The following is a 21,514-nucleotide window of genomic DNA, read 5'->3' on the forward strand; positions in this document are numbered from 1 at the left end:
GTTGGCTCCAAAGGAGGAAGCCCTGGGGGCAGCCACCCTCAGGTGTCAGGCAGGCAGATGGATACCAGAACCTGCACAGGAAATTGAGGGTGACTCAGCCGACATGCCCATAACCTTCATGTCCACCATGGTCATGTGCTGCCAGACACAGCCAAACATACACACACACACACACACACACACTTTAGCACAGCTCTAATACCAGCAGAACCACCTGCCTCTGCCAGGCAGGGACCCAGGACACCACAACCAGACAGCACAAGTGGAATGGGCATTTAATTGTCTCTAGGACACTCCCAGGAAGGGCATGCAGGCCCTTTGGCAGATCTGGCTGATAGAACCAACAGACAAGCCCATCAGGCAGGGAGGTAACCCCAAGACCTGGCCAGGGACAGCCAGCATGGTGGCTTTGCTTAAGACAGTCTCTGAGACCAGTTGGTAGCAAGGAATGTTGCTTCTGAACGAAGGAGAGGAGGCTACAGAAGGGGCCAGGGTTTGAAGGGAGGGACTCCAAGGTGAGATCAGGAATGACAGGGAGTTGGTCACAAGGTCCTTCAAGGCCTGGAGAGGAGGTGGGTAGGGAACTGTGGCCATCGCAGCTCAGGCCAGCTTCAGGAACTCTTGCAGTGTGTTCTGTTCGACAGCCTCCACGAAGAGTTCATAGTCCTGAGGGAGGGGGTAGTCACCTGAGTGCAGATGCAGGGGACCCTAATGCTTTGCCCAGGCCTGACCCTGGCTGCAGTCCTCCAACACCCCCCAGACCCCAAACCCCATACCCCACAGTAGTGGTTCCCGTTGACAATTTGGGGTGGGGTAGCCCTGGGGTTGCCGGCCAAGGCTCGCATCTCATCTCGAAGGGCGTTGTCCTGGGAGATGTCCACTAGCTGGTATTGGATTCTCTTTCCATCTAGGATGCGGGTCACCTCACTCTGCTGGGACTTGATCTAGGGGCAGAGGGTTGACAGGGTTGGCAGGCAGGCTGGAGGATTTATGGAAGGAGCTCTGGTCCGGTGTAAGTCCTCTTGCCCACTCTTGGGGAGAGGTTCTGGCCACTAAAGGAGTGTCCAACGACGAGCGGGAAACTACATGAGTTTCAGGAAGAGAAGCCGGTCAAGTTCTGGGCAAGGCAGGGAAGCTGGACTCAGCCAGAGGCAGGCCCTGCAGGAGAAACACCCTCCTCCAAAGCCTCGTCGTGGAGAGGAAGCTGCGATTAAGGGGGGGTGGGGTGGGGTGCAAGAGAATGGGTGGCCCCATAATGGGGGATGAGTATGGGCAGCTCATGCTGCGGATGCCAAGGGAATCCCTGGTGGAGGCGTTCAGGCTGAGCCGCGCCCCCGAACCAGACCTCGGAGGCCATACCCTTCACCTCACTGCCTCCATCGTGGGGGCGGCTACCGGGCGCCGGTCGGTCGGAGCACAAGGAGACGGTCCGCCCGCCCCGGGCTCCGGCCCAGGCACATACTTACCTCACGAGAGCCGGTGACCGACGTGCTGTAGACGCGCAGGCCACTCATGCTGTAGACAGGAGACACTCAGACCAACCGAGGGACCGTAGGAGCCGCGGCAGCACGGCTGAGAAGTACGCGGCCGCCGGGCTTGGGAGCGGTTTCCTTCCTGCTCCGCCCGCGAGTCACTGCGCTCAGGACCAATGAGCTGCGCAGGCGGGCAAGGCGGGGCCTGCACGACACCGCCCTGCGCGGGAGGCCCCCTCCCTTCCCCGCTCTGTGGCCTGGAGCCCAGAGGACCTTGGTCCTCTGCAACTGCTTGGCTACTCCATCAGCCCTTTCTGATCTGGGGCTCATGGTCTGTAGCTGGGGAGGCAGAATAACCGGTTTAGCTAAAAGCTCTCCCCAGTTTACCGGGGTTTTGTACATCCAGTGCCCAGCACAGTGCCACCCTCGTCTACAGGGTCTCTTAATACTACACGAACTTTGGAAGGCGGGGTCCGGTTTCAGGTTTTAGCAGCAAAGGCCAGGGGTGGGGGTGGTGGGCGCACCTGGGGCCGGGGAGGGGCAGTGCAGCCAGGATATTTTCTCTAAACAGCTCTCAACTCAAACAGGCTCTGACAAGAAAGGGTGGTGGCTCTAAGCGAGGGAGTGGGGGCACACCCTCCAGGAGTCAGATGGAGGTAAGGTGCACTAGCATGCAGAGGCGGCAAAGGCTAGTGGGACTTGAAAGCGGGACGTGTACAGGTCCTTGGTTATGAGATACATAGCTAGTTCTGGAGTGATGTTGCATTGATACCCCACAGCTCTTAATATTAAGAACTCAGCTGATGATAGCCAGGTATGGTGGCGAGTGCCTTTAATCCCAGCACTCAGAGGCAGAGGCAGGCAGATCGCTGTGAGTTCGAGGCCAGCCTGGTCTACAAAGTGAGTCCAGGATGGCCAAGGCTACACAGAGAAACCCTGTCTTCAAAAACCAAAACCAAAACAAAACCTCAAAACAAGATTTCAGCTGATGAAGTGGAAGAGTCCAGCACCCATCCAAATTTTGGAGGAAGCTGTTAGGTTCACAATAGTCCCCTTTGGGAGTAGAGACCAGGAAGACAACCCTGCTGCCCACAAGGCAGTGACTTCCCCAAAGCCACAGAAAACCCAGAAGTGGTTCTGGGGGGTCTGATGCAACCTTGTGGTGACAACTGGCTTGTGGGGGAGCTCTTTGCAACAGGAGTGTAGGCAGAGACCTCATGTGTCCACACGCAAAGCAGAAGTGGGAAGAGATTGGCACAAAGCTGGATCTGCCTAAAGTTGTTCTAAACTAGTCTTTGGCCACAACAATCCCAAGTGAAGAGTGGGCAAGGGATGCTGAGAGGCAACAGGAAACAGAAGCATCCGTTAAATGTTTTATTCTGTAATCAAAATAGGCAATACAAACCAGTTGACATAACAAAGATTCATATAAATAACTTTATAAACTTTACAAAAAGAAATACCCGTGAGCGCGGAGGCTGGGCTCCTGATGACACAGGGTGGAGGCAGACAGGTAGTCAGCAGGGTGGCTACTATGAAAGCACTCCATAAATAAAACACAAACTTGTAAAACACTTGTAAAGAGGCCTGATCAGGCCTTGGAGGTCTAGGGTGCGTTGAACAACCCCAAGGCTTAGCAAAAGTCCTGTCATGGCTGCCTCTGCACCCCTGAACTACTTTGCTCCTCATACATACAGGGCCCATGACTCCAAACTAGAGGAGGTTGAGGGCTGGCCCAACAATCAGATAAAACTGAGATAATCCCTAAATCAGGAGGCAAGAAAAACCAGAAAGCTGAGGGTCAGAGGCCCTAGAGAAACACAAAACACCAGGAAACACTGAACACTTTATCTTAGCCCTGACCCATATGAGGTGCTCTGACCACTCAAGGAGGTCAGAGCAGTTAAAGGAAATCCTCCAAACCTCAGAAGAGAAGCCTGGCAGTGGGAAGGGGAAGCAGCGCAGCAGTTGCCCTGTCATCTTCTGGGGGACACTTCTGTCTAACCCCAAAGCACAGGGAAACCACAGAGGAGTCTGCACTTAGGTACCCCAAGTTGGCTACCTGGAAGACCCAAGCAAAGGAGAAAGGCTATGCTGGCCATACGCCCAGGGCTCCAGGGACACAGGTAGCTAAGTAGTTTGCTGTAAAAGATGGCACAGCAGGGAGGCTGAGGAGCCCTGCTGTAGTCCCCAAGCCAGCAATCCTAGTGGGGGACTTTGCTAAGGGGAAGATAACCCTGAGGCCTCTGTGGGAAGAGCCCTGAGGTAGCAGGTACCTGAGAAAACCCAGAAAGCCAGCTGAGTTCCCAGGAAGCTGCATCTTGGGGCCTGAGAATTCTCAGAAGGTTGCTACTCCTACTTATTAACCTTTCAGGCCTCTCGTAACAGAGAGAGCATCAGCAGGACCAAGGTATGGAATAGGGATGGGCATGGACCCACCCCCTAAAGGATGGAGAGGAGAGGTGAGCAGCCTGTTGGCTTCTGATGGCAGGTTAGGGCTGGGAACAGCCTGTGAGAACTTTACTATTCAATCTGTGAAAAGGTTAATTAGTAACTCAGCCTTTAAGAGTGAATTAAGATAACCAGCAAAACATAACCGAACAAGACAAAGCCAGTGTACAGCAAGCCAGGGTGGCTTCTCACAACCCTGTCCCCACATACAGGCTTTCCCCTCTGGGTGCAGCAGCAGAGGCAGGACTGTCAGTCAGGGCAGGAACCTTCTGGCAAGGCTAGTAGCAGGCCAGGTCCTCCCTGGCACTCCTCACTGTGTGGCACAGTTTTCTCCCATGTCCTGAGCATATCTGTCTGACAGGCTGGTCCTTAAGTCCTCAATGTCATGACGAAGCTGTTGAACCTCTTCTAGTTTTTTCCTCATCACATCTGGCTTCTGCAGATCCAGTTGAGTCCCTGGGTGTTGGGTGGCTGAGGAGAGGATTTCAAGAAGTGTTAGAAAATTGGGTGACTGAAACTTCACAAGGACCAGGCAGAATGCACAGCAGTTCTTACAGCTTCTGACTAAGGACTCTACTATAAGCCACAACCCCAAACTGAGGAGACACTGGCTTCATTCTCTTCCTGCCACCCTGACAAAAGTGGCCACCAGCCAGCCTGGTAACAGGCTGTCAGAGGAGCCACTGGGTGTATGGCTCGGGAAGAAGAGAGACCTGAAAGCTATTTGCTCTTTTTGTTTTTTTAAAAGGACACGACACTGTCTTGTTTTTTGAGACAGGGTTCCTCTGTGTAACCTTGGCTACCCTGGACTCACTTTGTAGACCAGACTGGCCTCAAACTCACAGAGATCCACCTGCCTCTGCCTCCTGAATGCTGGGATTAAGGCATGCACCACCACACCTGGCTAGGATATGACACCTTTAAAGAACAAACTGGGACTAGTGTGCAGATAATATATTGCCTAAGGCCTGCTTTTTGTTTGTCCTCCATGCAAGCACCCTCTAAGGAGTCCTGTTTGTGAAACACTTTAATAAACACTTACTTTGACAACTCCCATAAGGCAGTGGCTAGGCCTATGCACCTGGTTCACAATTACCGTAAGAATAACAAGTTGGCTGGAGTGGGAGAAGGAAGGACCTTTTGATGACTCACAGTGAATGCCTAGGAGCAGAGAGAGGTTAGGGTTGTGGCCCTGGGCCCTCTGGGTCACAATGCTGCATACAGCTTGCAGATCTTGAAGGCAACTGGCCAATTCCTGGTGCAGCTCATATGCTAGTTGGGCTGTGTCTGGTGACGATGAGGACCCTGGTTGGGCCAGTCGCAAGTGCTCTTGCAGTGTCAGATTCTTCTCAATCAGGTCCTGGTTTTGCACCGAGAGCTAAGCAAATATGATAAACGGATTAAGGCCCAAAGAGAGCCATAGGACCTGAGTATTTGAATGTACATGGGTGTGTGTGGAGGGAAAACTGAGTCACAGACAATGTCTCTCCCCATTGTTACCCACACAGGCTTGGGGCCATTTTCCCCAAGCCTTCGTTCCCTCTACAAATACTAGCTCCTCCTGTGCGTAGGCTGTGCCCAGGCCCTTAGGGACCCAGCACTGGAGGAGAAACGATTCCTCAGCAGGATCTGAGTCATCAGTCTCTAGGTTTCGGTCCAGGAACCAGAGAAAGTGCTCCCACCCTCGGAACTCTATCTGAAGCCAGTCCCTCAGCCAACTCAGTTAGCCAGGCTATTAGAGATGGCTTAACGTGAACAGTGACATCTGAGGAGATACTGGCTTCAATCTCACCCTGCCACCCTGACAAAAGTGGCCACCAGCCAGCCTGATAACAGGCTGTCAGAGGAGCCACTGGGCGTGTGGCTCAGAAAGAAAAGAGACCTGAAGATCCAGAGCTGAAAGCATCTTGTCCCCACCCATTTTAAGACAGGGTATCACAGAGCCACACAGCCCAGTCTGGCCTCAAGCCTCCTACACAGCTGAAGATGACCTTGAACTTGTGATCATTCTGTCTCTACCTTCCAAGTACAGGGCTACAAGTATGTATCACCTCCCCCAGTTTATAGCTCAGGGCTTTATGCATGCAAGTACCCTACCAATTGAGCTATATCCCAACCCTTGCTTATTTGATACAGAGTAACCCTGGTTGGCTGGAATTCATTCTGTTAACCAGACTGCTTTTGAACTTGTGTCCTCTTGCCCTCCTCCAGGGAGGTGAAGTTCTAGCATTCTGCATTTCAAACTCTCACTGGAGCAATTAGGCTTTCCTATACAGAAGAGTTATCATGTGAGGTTGTCTTTGCCTTCTCTTTCTGAGAGCTCAGCACCCCCCACCTCAGCCACCCTCCTCCATCTCTAGTCTGCCCTTCATGCACACGGGGCCATTTAACCGTCCTAGTTCTGGAAGATGTCTCTCTAGCACTTGGCCAGTGAACTTCAGTGGGCCTTACTGACAACGCTATCCCCTACGTGAGTACCACAAAACCCTCATTCTTTTGGGGCTGTATGTGTGAGACAGACAGGCTTGGCTTGAACTCAGTCCTTCCTAAATGCTGGGATTACCGGTTTACAGCCATGCCCTACTCAGCCTGCTTCATCTCTCCTTCCCCACCTCTAATCTCACAAACGTATGGCTGCAGGAAGACTGATGGGGAGGACGAAGGGGAGCAGATCCCACATCTGAAAAGCCTTCCTGGGTGATTATGGCCACTCTAAGACAGGTAATGCAAGGCTATTACCCATTCCTTTGCTAAGACGCTTACAGCCTCCTCCATATTCTTGGAGGGTAGGGATGGGGTGGGCAACAGGAGAAGTGAGATCCGTGAAGGCTCTAGGGGCCGGTGCTCACCTCCTTCACAGCTGTGCGGGTCTGCTGCAGGGCCGTCTCCCTGCGCTGCGCTTCCTCTCTCACGGCCTGGCTTATTCCTTCTTCTTGAGCCAGTTCTTGCTTTAGGCTCTAAAGAGCACACAGCAAAATGTTGTGCACAACATAGCAAGGTAACAAGTGGGACTTACATGATATGGTCTCTCCTGGGCAACACCGTGACGTGCCACCCTACCACACAGCTTTTAGGGGTTATCTGAGAAGAGCTCAGTGGTCCTCAATCTTCCTAATGCTGTGAGCCTCTAATAAAGTTCCTCATATGTGGTGACGCCCAACTACAAATTTATTTTCATTGCTACTTTGTAACTGTAATTTTGCTGCAGATATGAATCGTCATGTAAGTGTGTTTTTCAATAGTCTTAGATAACCCCGTGAAAGGGTCATTCAACCTCACACAGGGCACAGCTTTGAGAACCACTCATTAAAATCCTTCTACTTAGCGAGCCATTGACAACTAAACCCTGGCATTAAAAATGTTCTCCAGGTGTGACTACTTCCTGACAAGAACTGAAAGAGATGAACCACACAGACATAACTGTAAAGGCAGCCTGTGGCCTGCAGCTTTCCTCAGTGCAATTCAACAGTTTGATATGAAAATCCTTTTACTTTCTGCATATGTATGTGTGGGCTGCATGCATGTGTTTGCATATGTGCGCTTGCAAGTGTGTGTAAGCAAGCATGCACTTGTGCACTCTATGGTGGCCAGGGGCTGATGTACCTTTTCTGCATTCCTCTTCACCCTGTACACTAGTTAGTCAGTTTGCTCCAGGGATCCTGTGTCTGGCAAACAGGTGGGCTGCCACACCCACCCAACACTTATCCCCCAGCCCCTGGTGTAAAACCTTCTAGAGTTTCAAACCAACCAACCAAACAACCAACCAACCAACCAACCAACCAACCAGTAAACCTAATTCACTCAGAGAAAGCAATTAATAAATACTCCTACACTGGCCCAAAGTAGGAAGCAGGAGTTATCAGTGGTCGGAGACCATTCCCTGCATGGCTCTTTGCTGTTCCTCAAGCCTCGACTCCTGTCAGCCACTGATTCCTTCTGTGTGCTTCTTCCGTCTGTCTCCTTACACCTCTTCTCTGTCATTATGCCTTAGGCCACAACCCATCACCTCACTAGATTTTCTGCTGCCTCTTTACAACATGCCAATCTCAATTATAACCCTCACCATAACTAAATGTTCTAGTAAGAGTCCCATCACCTACTACAGATTACAAGTTAACCCATCCTGGCTGGGGCTGATGAGACGGCTCAGCAGTTAAAAGCACTTGCTGGTTTTGTTGTTGTTGTTTGGTTTTTCAAGACAGAGTTTCTCTGTATAGCCTTGGCTGTCCTGGCTTTGTAGACCAGGCTGGCCTCAAACTCAACAGAGATCCACCTGCCTCTGCCTCCCGAGTGTTGGGCTTAAAGGCATGCGCACCACACTCAGCCACACTTGCTGTTCTTACAGAGGCCTGGGTTTGATTCCCAGCATACTTATGGTTCAAACCCATCTGTAAGTACAGTTCCAGGGGATGTGACACCCCTTCTGGCCTCTGTGGGCACCAGGCACACACATGGTACATATACATACATGTGGGCAAAGAAAATAAAAGTAAAAGCTAACACTGTAGGATAGACGAGAACGTCCCATAACCTCTTCTGCTCAGCTCTCCACTCACTACCTTAAACTCCACATAGTCATACACTGCAGAAGGATGTTGGATCAAGGATGGACTGCAGACAAGAAAATGAGGTCTAGTAAGAAACAGTTAAGTGATAAGCGTCTCAGTAGTTTATTTTGTAATCTTCACAAACATGAAATCACCTAACTGCACATTCCTCAAAATGTCTCCTCACTGGTAAGCAGTACATGGCTGTACTTCAACAGTATCAAACTGTTTGCAGGGTCGTGTTCAAACTATGTCGTTTCACATCTTGCTGTTTCTCCTACAGGATTTAGTACCGTCCTAGTCAGTTCTCCCTTGCCTGGCTAACGCCCCATCATTAATACTCAGAATCTCCACAAACTCGTCCTTGACCTCCTTTCCTCCTAGTCACTACTCTCCTGAGCTCACTGCGCCCCCAGGGTGATAGGAGCCTCGCTCTCAGAGAACTGTGCTGAAAGTTCTAGTGTACCTGTCCTCTCAAGGAGACAGGAGGCTCAGAAGCACTGTTTCCTTCTTGTATAGCAAACAACAAGCAAACCACATGGCAGAGAAGGGAGTGAAATGAGAAGCTGAATTCCCAGCTTGCATCCCTCAGTCCTGTCCACCATGGGCCAAAGCTCCCTGCTCACCTGGACTTGAGAGTGCAGCTGCTCTATCTTCAGCTGTTGCCTCTCCACAACCTGAAAGGCAAAGTTATCAAGGAAGGCCACAAGCACAAGGCTGACTGAAAAGGGGCTGCAAGAGGATCTTTGATTCAAGACCAGCTACAGCCCATTATGAGACCAGGATTGGTTAGCATGACCTATAGAAGTCTAACTCAAACTCTCCTGATCGTCGTCATCTACGTTCACACTCCTGTGACTCCGTGTTCTGGTCATCACAGAGTTTTACAGAGGAACACAACAGTCTCCATGAGCACTTCTGGGGGAATGGGACCTTCACTTAATGAGTGCAGGTCAGTGGGAGAAACTCCTAGTACACACAGAAATTCCTCAGAAAGGGACGAATTCAGCTTACTGAGTCTCCCTACCCAGGGCTACAACAGGTATGGGTTAAGAGCTTGGTCACAGTAACTACCCAAGGAGAGATCCTAAACAGTGCCAGCTTTCTGTGCCTCAAGCACTCACAGTTTCTAAGACATTTCTGGATGTTTTTTGCTAACCTGCAACCTGTCTCACCAGCAGGTTACTGGATCTCTAATACTTGCTCATTCGAGAAACTGGGCCACCTCACTGCTTATAACACATTCTGGTGACTATTAGCAGGATCTCCAGGACCTCCACCGTGACGGCAGCGCACCGTGACTACAGAGCACCTGAGCTGCAGTGCACCATGACTGTAGTGCACCGCTCTGGTTCATGTGACGGCCCACTGCCCTAACTCTTATGTCTATCCCTGACAGGCAATTTGCTTGTCATAAGACTGAATACCTAAAATGCAAACTTACTGTACAGGGCTGACTTCTCAGAAGGAAGGAAGTTCTTGGGAGCAGACCCTAGGTGGCTTAAAACCAGCAACTCCTGATTCCTTCCCAGTATATAATCTCTTCTGTCCTCCCAGCCACCTGGGCCAGAGCCCAGATACCCTTAATCACCTTTCGGAGGGAATCACATTCCTTCTGCTGGGATTCCATTTCCACTTTGAGGCCTTCTTCACTGGCTTCTTCCATAGACTGTTTATCTTGCAAGCTGAAAGACAATGTCTCCCTCTAGAATTATGTAATCAGAACCATTGTGGCTTTTATCTTTTTTGGGGGGGGGGGGGCTTTTAACTCTTGGTTCTGCTATTTACTATGTCTTTGGAGGAAACAGTCTCAGCCTCCTACCCACAGCTGAGGATGGTGTGATAAGGGTACCCTGACAGACAGCGACACTCAGTGTAGTCAGTTTCCTTTATTAGGAAGCATAATCCATACAACACACCACCAGTTCTCTATCTGGCAAAGGCTCTTACATGCTTTGTTTTGGTAGTAAAAAATAAAATTTGGGGGCTGGAGAGATGGCTCAATGGTTAAGAGCACCGCCTGCTCTTCCAAAGGTACTGAGTTCAATTCCTAGCAACCACATGGTGGTTCATAACCACCTGTAATGTGATCTGATGCCCTCTTCTGGCCTGCAGGTGTACATGCAAGCCGAACACTATAATAATAATATATAAATAAATAAACAAATCTTCAAAAACAAACAAACAAAATTTGAAAAATACGTAAGAATTCTTTTAGTTGGGCATGGTGGTATATGTGTGAAATTCTAGCATGTACCAGAGAACGGAGACAGCGGGATTTGCTCTATCATAGCTAGTATCAAGTCACACTGGAATACAGAGCGAGACCCCATCATAAAACAAAACAGACCTTTTTTCCTTGGTGCATTATAGGGCAGAGCCAGCTTTGTCCCTATCCTAAGTCATCTTTACTTGCCAACTTGGTACAGCCTAGAATCATCTTAGGGAAACTCACTTTTAGAAACCCTCAAGGCCTTGACTGAAGAGTTTTCTAGATCAGATTGGCTGTGAGCTGTATGATCTCCAGTCCGGTGGTCTTGGGCTGCATAAGAAATCTAACTTGGGGGGCTGGAGAGATGGCTCAGTGGTTGGGAACACTGACTGTTCTTCTGGAGGACCCGGGTTCAACTCCCAGCACCCGCATGGCAGCTCATAACTGTGTGTAACTCCAAAACCTGACACCCACTTACATACAATGCACATAAAATAAAAATAAATAAATTATTAAAAAAAAAGAAAGAAAGAAGGCTGGGCGTGGTGGCACACGCCTTTAATCCCAGCACTCGGGAGGCAGAGGCAGGCAGATCGCTGGGAGTTCGAGGCCAGCCTGGTCTACCAAGTGAGTCCAGGATGGCCAAGGCTACACAGAGAAACTCTGTCTCAAAAAACCAAAAATAAATAAATAAATAAAATAAAAAATAAAAGAAATCTAACTTGGGCCGGGCGTGGTGGCGTGCTCCCTTAATCCCAGCACTCCGGGAGGCAGAGGCAAGCAGATCCCTGTGAGTTCCAGGCCAGCCTGGTCTATAAAGCCAAGGCTATACAGAGAAACCCTGTCTCAAAACAACAAAAGCAAAAACAAACAACCAAACAAAAACCCAAACCAACAAACCAACCAAACAAACAACAAAAAAAAATCTAACTTGACTGGAGACATGGTGCAGCCATTATGAAAGCCTACTGCTCTTGCAGAGAACCTGGGTTTGGGCAGCTCACAATCACCTGCCACTCCAGCTCCAGGGGGATCTGATACTTCTGGCCTCTACAGGTCCCTGCACCCATGTGTACAGACTAACATATAGACACATTCACATAGTTAAAAATTAAAGCAACAACAACAAAAACAAACAAACAAACAAAAAAACCAACTAGGTAAGCATGAGCCTGTGACAGAGACGGCAGCACCCCTCTGGGGGCCCTGTGCCCCGTGACAGAGGAGCATCACTCTAGGGCCCCTGTGCCTTGTGATAGAGGAGCATCCCTCTGGGGCCCCTGTGTCCCATGATGGAGCAGCATCCCTCTGGGGCCCCTGTGCCCTGTGACAGAGGAGCATCACTCTAGGGCCCCTGTGCCTTGTGACAGAGGAGCATCCCTCTGGGGCCCCTGTGTCCCATGATGGAGCAGCATCCCTCTGGGGCCCCTGTGCCCTGTGACAGAGGAGCATCACTCTAGGGCCCCTGTGCCCCGTGATGGAGCAGCATCCCTCTGGGGCCCCTCTGTCCCATGATGGACTGTAAACTGGAAGTTTAAGATGAAACACATCCCTTCCTCCCCTATATTGCTTTTAGGCAGTGTATTTTTATCACAGCAACAGAGATGAAACTACAAAAGTCCTCTAATTCTGGTTCCAACCAATGCTTCCTTCTACTGGTCCCTCATAATCACTTCTAGCACTGTCCATCACTGAGATAAACAAGACAGTCACTGTGCCTCAACACAGGACGAGAAATTCAATCTACCTATTACAAACACTCACTCCAGGAAGCTGCTGAACCACAACTATCTTTTTCAGAAATTATTACTAACTCTCCAAATGCCCTGAGAGTAAGCCATAGCATCTTCTTTTGTTCTCAGAGGCTATCCTAACAATCAAAAACAATTTGAGGGCTGGGAGTGGTGACGCACACTTTTGATCCTAGCACTTCTGAGGCGGAGGCAGATGGATCTTTCGTGAGCTCCAGGCCAGCCAGGGTTACAGAGTAAGACCTTGTCTCAAACACATCCCCACTAAAAACAAAAAGAAAAATCAACTCTGAGGGCTGATAAGAAACAGATGCTTCTGCTGGCCTCCAGCCTAAAGACTCAAAACGTGAATAGTCCCTAGGCCTTAGCATCAAGATTCACTTCTGAAAATACAGATGATCTCATTTCCTACACTGCAAATCATTTTCCTTTCAAGACAGTCTCACTATGTAGCCTTAGCTGGTACGAAATTATGTAGACTATGTTGGCCTTGAACTCATCAAGATCTGCCTGCCAGGCTGGAGAGATGGCTGATAGGTTAAGAGCACTGACTGCTCTTCCATATGTCCTGAGTTCAATTTCCAGCAACCACATGGTGGCTCACAACCATCTATAATGAGATCTGATGACCACTTCTGGACTGCAGGTGTATATGCAGGCAGAGCACTGTATACATAATAAACAAACTTGCACTCCTGAGTGCAAGTGCTATGGTTAAAAGCGTGTACTACCATGCCTGGCTCTCAAGGATTATCTTATGTTAGGCACTGAGACTGGTTCTCTCAATCATACTATGACAAAATCCCCACTATACCACCAAGACAAATTCCCTGCCCATCAACAACTTCCCCATTAGTCACAATGCAGAGAAAACAAAGCTCTAAGGAGGAAGAGGTTAGCACATTTACTCAGGGTTAACATCGCACAAGAACAATGCTCCTTCCCTCAAGCCCATGGGCATTACCTATGTCTAGTGGAGAATTCCGCTTCTCTCTTTCTCAGGCTTTCCAGCTGAACCTCCTTCTCTCTGCAGCCTGCCTGGGTGTCCTCCAGCAGAGTCTCCAGCTCAGCCACTCTCTCTTGCAGTTCTGCGTTCTTTAACTCAGCATCCTTAAGCTAAGAGACAGGCATGCTTAGCCAAGAAAAACTGAGTGGGTATCTCAAATACCAGGAGTCCTTAGGCTGGGTGTGGTAGTGCAGCCTTTGATCCTAGCAGAGGCAGACGGATCTCTAGGAGTTTGAAGGCAGCCTGGTCTGCACAGCAAGTTCCTGGACAGTCAGGGCTATATAGAAAGTCTGTGTCTCAAATTGGGGTGGGGGTGGGGGTGGGGGGAGATCCAGCTGTGAATCTAGCTAGACATGACTCCTTTGGAATATGCCTTTCAAGAAGTCGGAGACAGTAAGACCATCCCCTCGCCTGGCTACTTTCTGCTTACTCCCAGTATAGCCAGAGATCACTGCTACCTGCTCCGTCTGTTTCTGATGATCTTCTAGGGTGGGCAGGTCAGCTAGGTAGCGCTCCAATGTCTCAATTCGCTGCTGCTTCTCCCGGTTCTGGTCTGATTCCTTCTGACATTTCTTTTTCAAATTATTGATGTGTTTATCACGGCCTTTTACCTAGTGGGAAGAGATGTCAAAAGTCTGTTTCCATTTATCTTCAGTGACTGCTGTCTGTCCTTGGAGGTATGCATGCTGTTCTACTGTAACGAAGACAAGAAGCTAAGCAGCCTTTACCATGGACTGGAACATAACTGCAGAGCTAACACTGCTGAACTCTCCAGTCAAGGGTAAGGATAAAGAGCACCCACTGTAGTTTCCAAGCTGTATCCAACCAGGCAGTGGCGGCGCACACCTTTAATCCCAGCACTTGAGAGGCAGAAGCAGGCGGATGGCTGTGAGTTCAAGACCAGCCTGGTGTACAAAGCAAATCCAGGACAGCCAAGGCTGTTTCAAAACAAACAAACAAACAAACAAACAAACAAGCAAACAAAGCTGTATCCATCAGATCAGAAAGTGAGGGGCGGATCTAAATAGTTCCTAAAGTAAACTATTTGACAAAACTTCCAGAACTCCTCTGGTGGAGAACCTTAAAGTTGTCATGACGGTGTCTTTAGTTCGAGGAGAAATAGGAGAAAAAGGGTTGGTGGCACACATGGATTAAGCACCTTTCTTTGAGAAAGGGCTATTGTCAGAAAGCTTGAACCTGAGTGATGTGGATGGCCAACAGAGCAATCAAAATCCCTTAAATAAAAATTTATTGACTTTAAATAAAAAACAAAACAAAAACATAACAAAACACCCAAACCCCAAAAAATCCCAAACTAGTATCTGGGCTGGAGAGATGACTCAACAAAGGAGGTTCTAGTTCCAGCACCAGCATGGCAGCTCACAACCACCTGTACCTCCAGTTCCAGGGGATCTGACAACCCTGTCTGGCTCCCAAGAGCACTACATAAATGTGATATGCTAACACCCTTGTAAGCTAAACACAGGTACACATCAAAACACACAAAACCGTAGCACTGTGTAACACTATCGTTTGTCTGACAGGGTCACAGGGTAAACTCTTTAAGAGAAATGGGTATTTCTATGGATTATACCCATGTTGCTAAGTTATCATCCCCTAAAGCAGAGCACAGTGCTTGCCCCTGAAGGAGGCCTTAAGTGTTGCTGATTAAAGAGGCTTTCTGTGGCTTACAAATAAGGAAGCCAGGGGAACAGAAGAAAACAGAAAAAGTGAGGCGGATATCTTCTGTTCAGAGCATAGACACGACAATATTAAGTACAATTTTGAAAATAGCTATCTCTCAGGTCTAAGCTCTAACCCTGTACTTCTTACACGTCAGTTTGTACCAAAATCACCTGGGAAGTTTACTGAAAAGTAATGATATACCAAATGTAGATTACAAGCCAAAAAGGTAAAATGATCACATGTAAAACAAAGAATTAACTTTAAAAAAAAAAAAAAGACAAGCTGGGTGTGGTGTTGCATTCTTCTAACCCAACACTCAGGGGGTCAGAGGCTGGTGGATGGATCTGCTTGAGTTTGAGATTAACCTTGTTGCCTTAAAAAAAAATGATAGTGAGAAGACAAAGTATGTGGCGTGGGTGGGATAATCTACAAATACACCCCCAGTCTGTGTAAGTAAGGTAAGAGTTTTGAGGCCAGTCTGCACTACATGGTGAAAGCTAGGTTAGTCAAGACTACATGTCAAAGGCCCTATCTCGAAGGTGGGGAGGGGGGTGAAGGTTGGCTCACAGGTGGGCTGACTTGGCAGGTCAGAGTATTGTTCTTCTACAGGACCTGAGTTTGGTTCCTTAGCACCCAATCCAGCAGCTCACAGCCACCTGCAACTCCAGATCCAAGGCTATCTAATACCACACACAGACACACAGACACAGACACACACAGACACACACACACACACACACACACACACACACACACACTAAAAACAGGGGCTGCTGAAACGGCTCGGCAGGTAGGAGCACCCATGTCAGGTACCTCATACCCTCCCGTAACTCCAGTTCCAGAAGATCCAATGCTTTCTTCAGGCAGGAACCTTCACATACATGGCATAGACTTACACACATAAATAAAATAAAGTATTTAAAACAAAACCTATGTGGTATTTTAACATGTTTTCAGAGGATAAAAGTATATAGTGAGAGATAAATTACTCATGGTGGAGGACTTGCAATCTACGTGGAGGTTACAGACAACTCCCAAGAGTCTGGATACTTGAAGTACCAGGTACGTCTAGAGACAGGTCTCAATTACAGACCTGAGAACTCAGGGGATCCACGTGACTCTCAGTGCAAGCTAACCACCCTCATGCGGGCTTTTCCAGTAAGAAGCTCCAACTATACATCTGAAAGGTCAAATGAGAGGCTTCAAGACCCAGGAACACCAATCCTTGGCAACAGGATGAAGTATAGGGCCGAACACAACTGTAAGTAAAATAAATCTATGTACACCACAAGACCCTAAGCCCGAACAGCTGTCACCCTGAGAATCCAAAAGCCAAACTCATTTCTTTTATTTTTAGTGACAGTGTATAGAGCTTGCTATACAGATCAGGCTGGTCACAAACTCACAGAAATATGCCTGTCTCTGCCTCCTAAGTGCTGGGATTAAAGCCATGCTCTCCCTCTTTAACTATTATTTTAATAATTACTGTGCATATTCATGGTGTTTATGTGAGAGCACAGGAGTTGCTTCTTTCCTTCCATTGTGGGAACCAGCAGCTGAACTTTTGCAGAAAGCCCTTTACCCAATGAGCTACCTCAGCACATGCCACAACTCAACAAGCCCATGAGATTCATACTGTGACTTGATAGGCTCTAGAATCATTGAGGAGATAGTCTTTTTTGGCATGTTTGTGTAGGATTTATCTACATTGGTTACTTGAGGTGAGAAGACCCATCCTAAATGTAGGCGGCATTACACAAAGGCAAAAGAAAACCTGGTGTGGCAGAAGTTACGTATCTATGAAATTAAGGCCAGTCTGGACAACACAGTGAGCCCTCTATCACAAGGAAATAAAAACTGGTGGTTGAAACGGCTGAACAGATAAAGGGACTTACCACCACGTCTGATGACCTGAGTTCAATTCCTAGGGTCGGAAGAGTGGAAGGAGAAAACCAATTGCCACAGGTCATCCTCTGTACACTTGCCCCGTATGAACAAATGGCATTTAAAAAAGCAGCACTGATGGGGTGGTGGTGGCCCACACCTTTAATCCCAGCACTTTGAAGGCAGAGGCAAATGGATCTTTATGAGTTTGAGGCTGGCCTAGTTGGCAGACAAAGTTCCAGGATAGTCAGGTCTAAAACTGAGACTCTGTCGAAAACCAAACAAACAAACCAAAACAACAACAAAAGAAGTACTGCTGTAACTGGTTTTTGTACAAGTAGCCTAAAGCTAAATTAGTCCCCCAAGAACATTTTTGGAGAAAACAGAAACCCAAGATTTTAAAGACCTTCCCCAATAGTGACCGATTTTATCCTAAAGAATTATTATTATTATTATTTAAAGATTTATGTATGTGAGATATACATATATATACATATAATAGTGTTTTGCCTGCCTGTACCCTGGACGTCTGAAGAGGGCACCACACTTCATTATAGAGGTTGTGAGCCACCACGTGGTTGCTGGGAATTGAATTCAGGACCTTTGGAAGAGCAGCCAGTGCTCTGAGGCATCCTCTATGCCCTCATCCTAAGGAATTCTAAGAGCACCGACAAACTCACAATCCAGTAGCAAGAAAGAAATTGTTCTCTACATTTCAGTAGACTGAAAAGAAACCAGACGGGGTGGAGATCACTTTACCACAGGCATTTAAACCTCCTGCCATGTGCCATGTGTTACGACAGCCAGGACTGGTTTCCCAGAGAGCTGGCCGCACAACAGAACCTAGGTTAGTGACGGACTGTACGACCCTCCCTGACTAGAGGAGTTCGGTAGAATGAGGCAGAAAAGCAGAGTCCCAGCTCTAGACGGGCCTGGGTGAGACTCTGATGAAGAGTCTCACCTGTTTCTCTTGGTTCTGGGAAACAGACCAGAAGTAGACCAGACTACATGGTTAAGAGCCACCAGCTCACCCTCTCCTCCTGCTTCTTCCCCTCCTCCGAGTGCTTCTGTAGTGTCACTTTGAGAGACTCCCTGATGAGCTGAATTTCAACTTCTGAAGCGGAGAGTTTCTTTTCGAGCTCCATCTTTTCTTTGCTCAAGGCTTCTGTCTTCTGTGCAAACTGTGCCCGTAAGAAAGTGTTCTCTCGCTGCAACTCCTGCAAACAACATTGACCCTGTAACTGGCTCCCAGTCATTAATTACATATTTCCATCACACTGCAGGTCGAGTATCATCCTTCTCTAACGGTTTCTTCAGGCAGGGCTTCTTCTCTAGGACCAAGAAAGTCCTTATCATGGGTTACTGGAATTTGTTAAGTTTTGGAATCTTACTCATTGGCCCACTGAATCAGAAATGCTAGGGACAGATCCTAGTCATTTGTGCTATGGTAAGCCCTCCAAGTGACTCTGATGTGTGCTCAACTTTGAGAACCACCATTTTAACAGCAATACTGGAGGCTGGAGAGATGTTTTAGTGGTTAAGAGCACTGGCTGCTCTTGCAGAGGACTACAGTTCAGTCAATTCAGTTCCCACCACCCAAATGGCAGCTCACAACTGTCTGTAACTCTGGTTCTAGGTTCAGAAGTACCACTCTGACCTCCATGAGCACCGAGCAAACATGGTACACAGTCATACAGGCAGTCAAAATACCCATGCACATGAAATAGAAATTTTTTTTTTAAATTTTTTGTTTTTGTTTTTCCCAAGATAGTTTTTTTCTGTGTAACCTGGGCTATCCTGAGCTCGCTTTGTAGACCAGACTGGCCTCGAAATTGCAGTGATCCACCTGCCTCTCCCTCTAGGGTGATGGATTAAAAGCGTGAGCCACCACGCCTGGCGCTAGAAATAAAATTAAATCAAAACAAAGTCCACAGCAGCGTAATTTAAGTTTATGAAACAGATTTCTTCTCAACCATAATGGACAGTGACTTCAGTGAGAAAATGCTTTTAGCTGTTCCTAGATACAAAACAATGACCATGAGAACAGCTCTACATTTCCCACTGCCTCTGACACTCTTTATTTGGCCAGGTTGGCAGATCTAAGAAAGCAAGGCAGTGGTAGTGCACACCTTTGGGAGGCAGAGGCAGGCAGATCTCTAAATTCAAGGCCAGCCTTCTCTACAGATGAGTTCCACAATACCTAGGGCTACAAAGTAACCATGTCTTGAAAAACTCAAAAGAAAAACAAACAAATAAATAAAAGCCCTGTAAAAATAAGGCTGTAGATATGGCTCAGCAGGTTAAGAGGACCTAGGTTTGATTCTAGCATCCACATGACAGCTTACAACCATCTGTAACTAGTTTAACTAGTTCAGCGATTTCTCATGCCCTCTTCTGGCCTCCACAGACACACAGGGGCTGGAGAGAAAGCACACTGGTTTAGATTACTTGTTTTTGCACACCCTCTCCTGGCTTCCTCAGGCACCAGGCATGAATGTTGGTGCACATACAAACATGTAGGCAACACATTCATACACATAAATATTTTTTAAAATAGTCTAGCTGCTATTTGTTTATTTATTTATTTTTGGTTTTTCAAGACAGGGTTTCTCTGTGTAGCTTTGGCTGTCCTGGGCTCGCTTTGTAGACCAGGCTGTCCTCGAACTCACAGTGAACCACCTGCCTCTGCCTTCCTGAGATTAAAGGCGTGCGCCACCACACCTGGCTGCCATTTATTTTCTAATGATTATTTTTGCATACCTTGGTATTTTGCCCGCATGTATATCTGTGTTAGGATGTCGAGTCACTGTACCTGGAGTTACAGACAGTTGTGAGCCACCATGTGGGTGCTGGGAATTGAACCAGACCCCTGAGCCATCTCGCCAATCCCCCACATAAATATTTTTAAAAACCCACCAATACACACAAACAAAAAAAACATACAAAACACAAGGCCTTCTAAGACTACTACTGGATGCTAGGACCTTACTATCCACAATGCCCTGCCTTCCTCTCCTTCTAGCATCTTCTGATACCAAAACATCTGGACTCTCACTTGGTTTCCCCTGAAGTCCCCAACTTCACAAGAGTTCAACATAGCTTAAGATGTTTATTCTTTAAAGGCAGAACACCTCTGTCCTTTGATTCCTTGTGTATTTCCTGGGTATCTAAGCACAGGAAAATACTAAATCATGGAAAGAAGAACGCTGGCCCGAGGGCTATGTTTACCTGTAGCCTCAACAAGCAGACGTCCCCAAAGGGTGCAGGGCGGCCCAAAAGGGCACTGTGGACTTGTAGTTCACTCTCTCGGACTTTCTGCTCCAGCTGAGAGATATGTTTCCTCTGTCTGCAAAAGCCAAGAGAGTCAGATTTGAGATCCGGATATTAACTCCTTTACAGTATAAGCCATTTTCCTTAGATAGAAAGCTAACACTCCTTAGATCTTGATTCTAGACATCACATTTTGGAAAGCAGCTATATATACAACACCATTATACCACTAATATATGCTAAACATTGTATTTCACTGAAAGGTAGGATTAAATGAGAAAAGGGTTAAAGGAAAAAAAAACAAGGAAAGATTAGCTGTAATGAACCAGTCAGCTCCTGTAAGCCCTCCTTCCACAGAGCCCCTGCAGGAGACTGGCCTACCACGTTAGTAAGAGTGAGAGCAAGCCACACATCAAGCTGACTCTACCTTGAGGCCAGGCATGGGCTTAAACAAAGGGGTACAGTGGGGGACACCCATACTCTGCCATCTTACTTGTCAATGAGAAGCTCCTTTTCCTTCAAGAGATGCTCATTACTGTTCAAGATGCTGATCCACTGTGCTGGCTCTAAGGTGGGCAGCAGAGGCGCAAAGGCAGCAGGGTGGTGACAGATGGCTCCATTCTGAAGCTGGAAGACAAACAAGCCAAGGAGGTTTGCGCTTCATCCCGGGTAACGGCCAACACCTGACCAGTACTCAGGATTGGACGTCAAGGTCTAGTCTGGCTCAGCCTGATAAAGTCAGTTTTTAAAATAATTTTAGCTCTGATGCATGACTGGAAAGAACTTGCCAGGGAGATGTCTGCCAACGAAACTCTGCTCAGAAAGTCTCTAGTTTCTAAGGTCAGTTATTAAATCAGGAGCTCACAGGTCAGGGAAGAAGAATACACCCGGCTTCCTTCTCACTCTTCAGCAGCACAGGGGAGGGAGGGGACACTAACAACACAAACACAAAAATTTAAAGAGACTCCCCATTTCCCATTCTACTGTTTTCTTGAGGCAGGGTCTAGCACCATCATATCCAACTTCAAATGTTGATTATTGTGACTGTGCGTGTGTGTGCGTGTGCGTGTGAGAGAGAACTTATGTGGATGTCAAGGGCACAACTGTGTACTTGTTCTCTCCTTCCACCTTTATGATCTGGTTCTGGAGATGGGACCCTTGCTCTGGATTGTACAGTAGTGCCTTCACCTGGGCCCTCAAGACAGTCTTAAGAGTTGGGTGTGGTGACCATTAAT

The 21,514-nt window shown here is 47.8% G+C and overlaps 2 protein-coding genes across 5 annotated transcripts in view; both read right to left on the reverse strand.

Annotated features, from left to right (window-relative positions):
* Nucleotides 1–230: 230 nt before the first annotated feature.
* Sh3bgrl3 (SH3 domain binding glutamate rich protein like 3) lies at nucleotides 231–1,634 on the reverse strand. Its single transcript, XM_051171571.1, has 3 exons — nucleotides 1,467–1,634; nucleotides 777–944; nucleotides 231–666 (listed from the first exon to the last, which is right to left on the reverse strand). The coding sequence occupies exons 1-3, from the start codon at nucleotides 1,512–1,514 to the stop codon at nucleotides 601–603; spliced, it is 282 nt and encodes a 93-aa protein (XP_051027528.1). The 5' UTR covers nucleotides 1,515–1,634; the 3' UTR covers nucleotides 231–600.
* Nucleotides 1,635–3,935: 2,301 nt separating this feature from the next.
* Nucleotides 3,936–21,514, reverse strand: part of Cep85 (centrosomal protein 85) — a 32,415-nt gene continuing 14,836 nt past the window's right edge. For 3 of the 4 annotated variants that reach the window (XM_051171235.1, XM_051171238.1, XM_051171237.1), the window contains 10 exons: nucleotides 20,773–20,906; nucleotides 20,238–20,355; nucleotides 18,041–18,226; nucleotides 13,898–14,050; nucleotides 13,398–13,549; nucleotides 10,062–10,155; nucleotides 9,097–9,147; nucleotides 6,773–6,880; nucleotides 5,076–5,301; nucleotides 3,936–4,394 (listed from right to left, as the gene is read on the reverse strand). In XM_051171235.1, the coding sequence (XP_051027192.1) occupies nucleotides 4,234–4,394; nucleotides 5,076–5,301; nucleotides 6,773–6,880; nucleotides 9,097–9,147; nucleotides 10,062–10,155; nucleotides 13,398–13,549; nucleotides 13,898–14,050; nucleotides 18,041–18,226; nucleotides 20,238–20,355; nucleotides 20,773–20,906 (1,383 nt within the window). In that variant the 3' untranslated portion in view covers nucleotides 3,936–4,233. The remainder of the gene's footprint in view (nucleotides 4,395–5,075; nucleotides 5,302–6,772; nucleotides 6,881–9,096; nucleotides 9,148–10,061; nucleotides 10,156–13,397; nucleotides 13,550–13,897; nucleotides 14,051–18,040; nucleotides 18,227–20,237; nucleotides 20,356–20,772; nucleotides 20,907–21,514) is intronic. The other variant, XM_051171236.1, reaches the window with a different exon arrangement.

Source organism: Acomys russatus, chromosome 29, assembly GCF_903995435.1.
Source record: "Acomys russatus chromosome 29, mAcoRus1.1, whole genome shotgun sequence".
Lineage (NCBI taxonomy): Eukaryota > Metazoa > Chordata > Mammalia > Rodentia > Muridae > Acomys > Acomys russatus.

Bases quoted from the DNA above. Each gene is read 5' to 3' on its own strand.
- Sh3bgrl3 (XM_051171571.1), bottom strand. From the start codon at position 1,514: ATGAGTGGCCTGCGCGTCTACAGCACGTCGGTCACCGGCTCTCGTGAG. The intron at 945-1,466 runs GTAAGTATGTGC...CTCTGCCCCTAG, and splicing joins CGGTCACCGGCTCTCGTGAG to ATCAAGTCCCAGCAGAGTGA. The intron at 667-776 runs GTATGGGGTTTG...CCCCTCCCTCAG, and splicing joins ACGGGAACCACTACTGTGGG to GACTATGAACTCTTCGTGGA.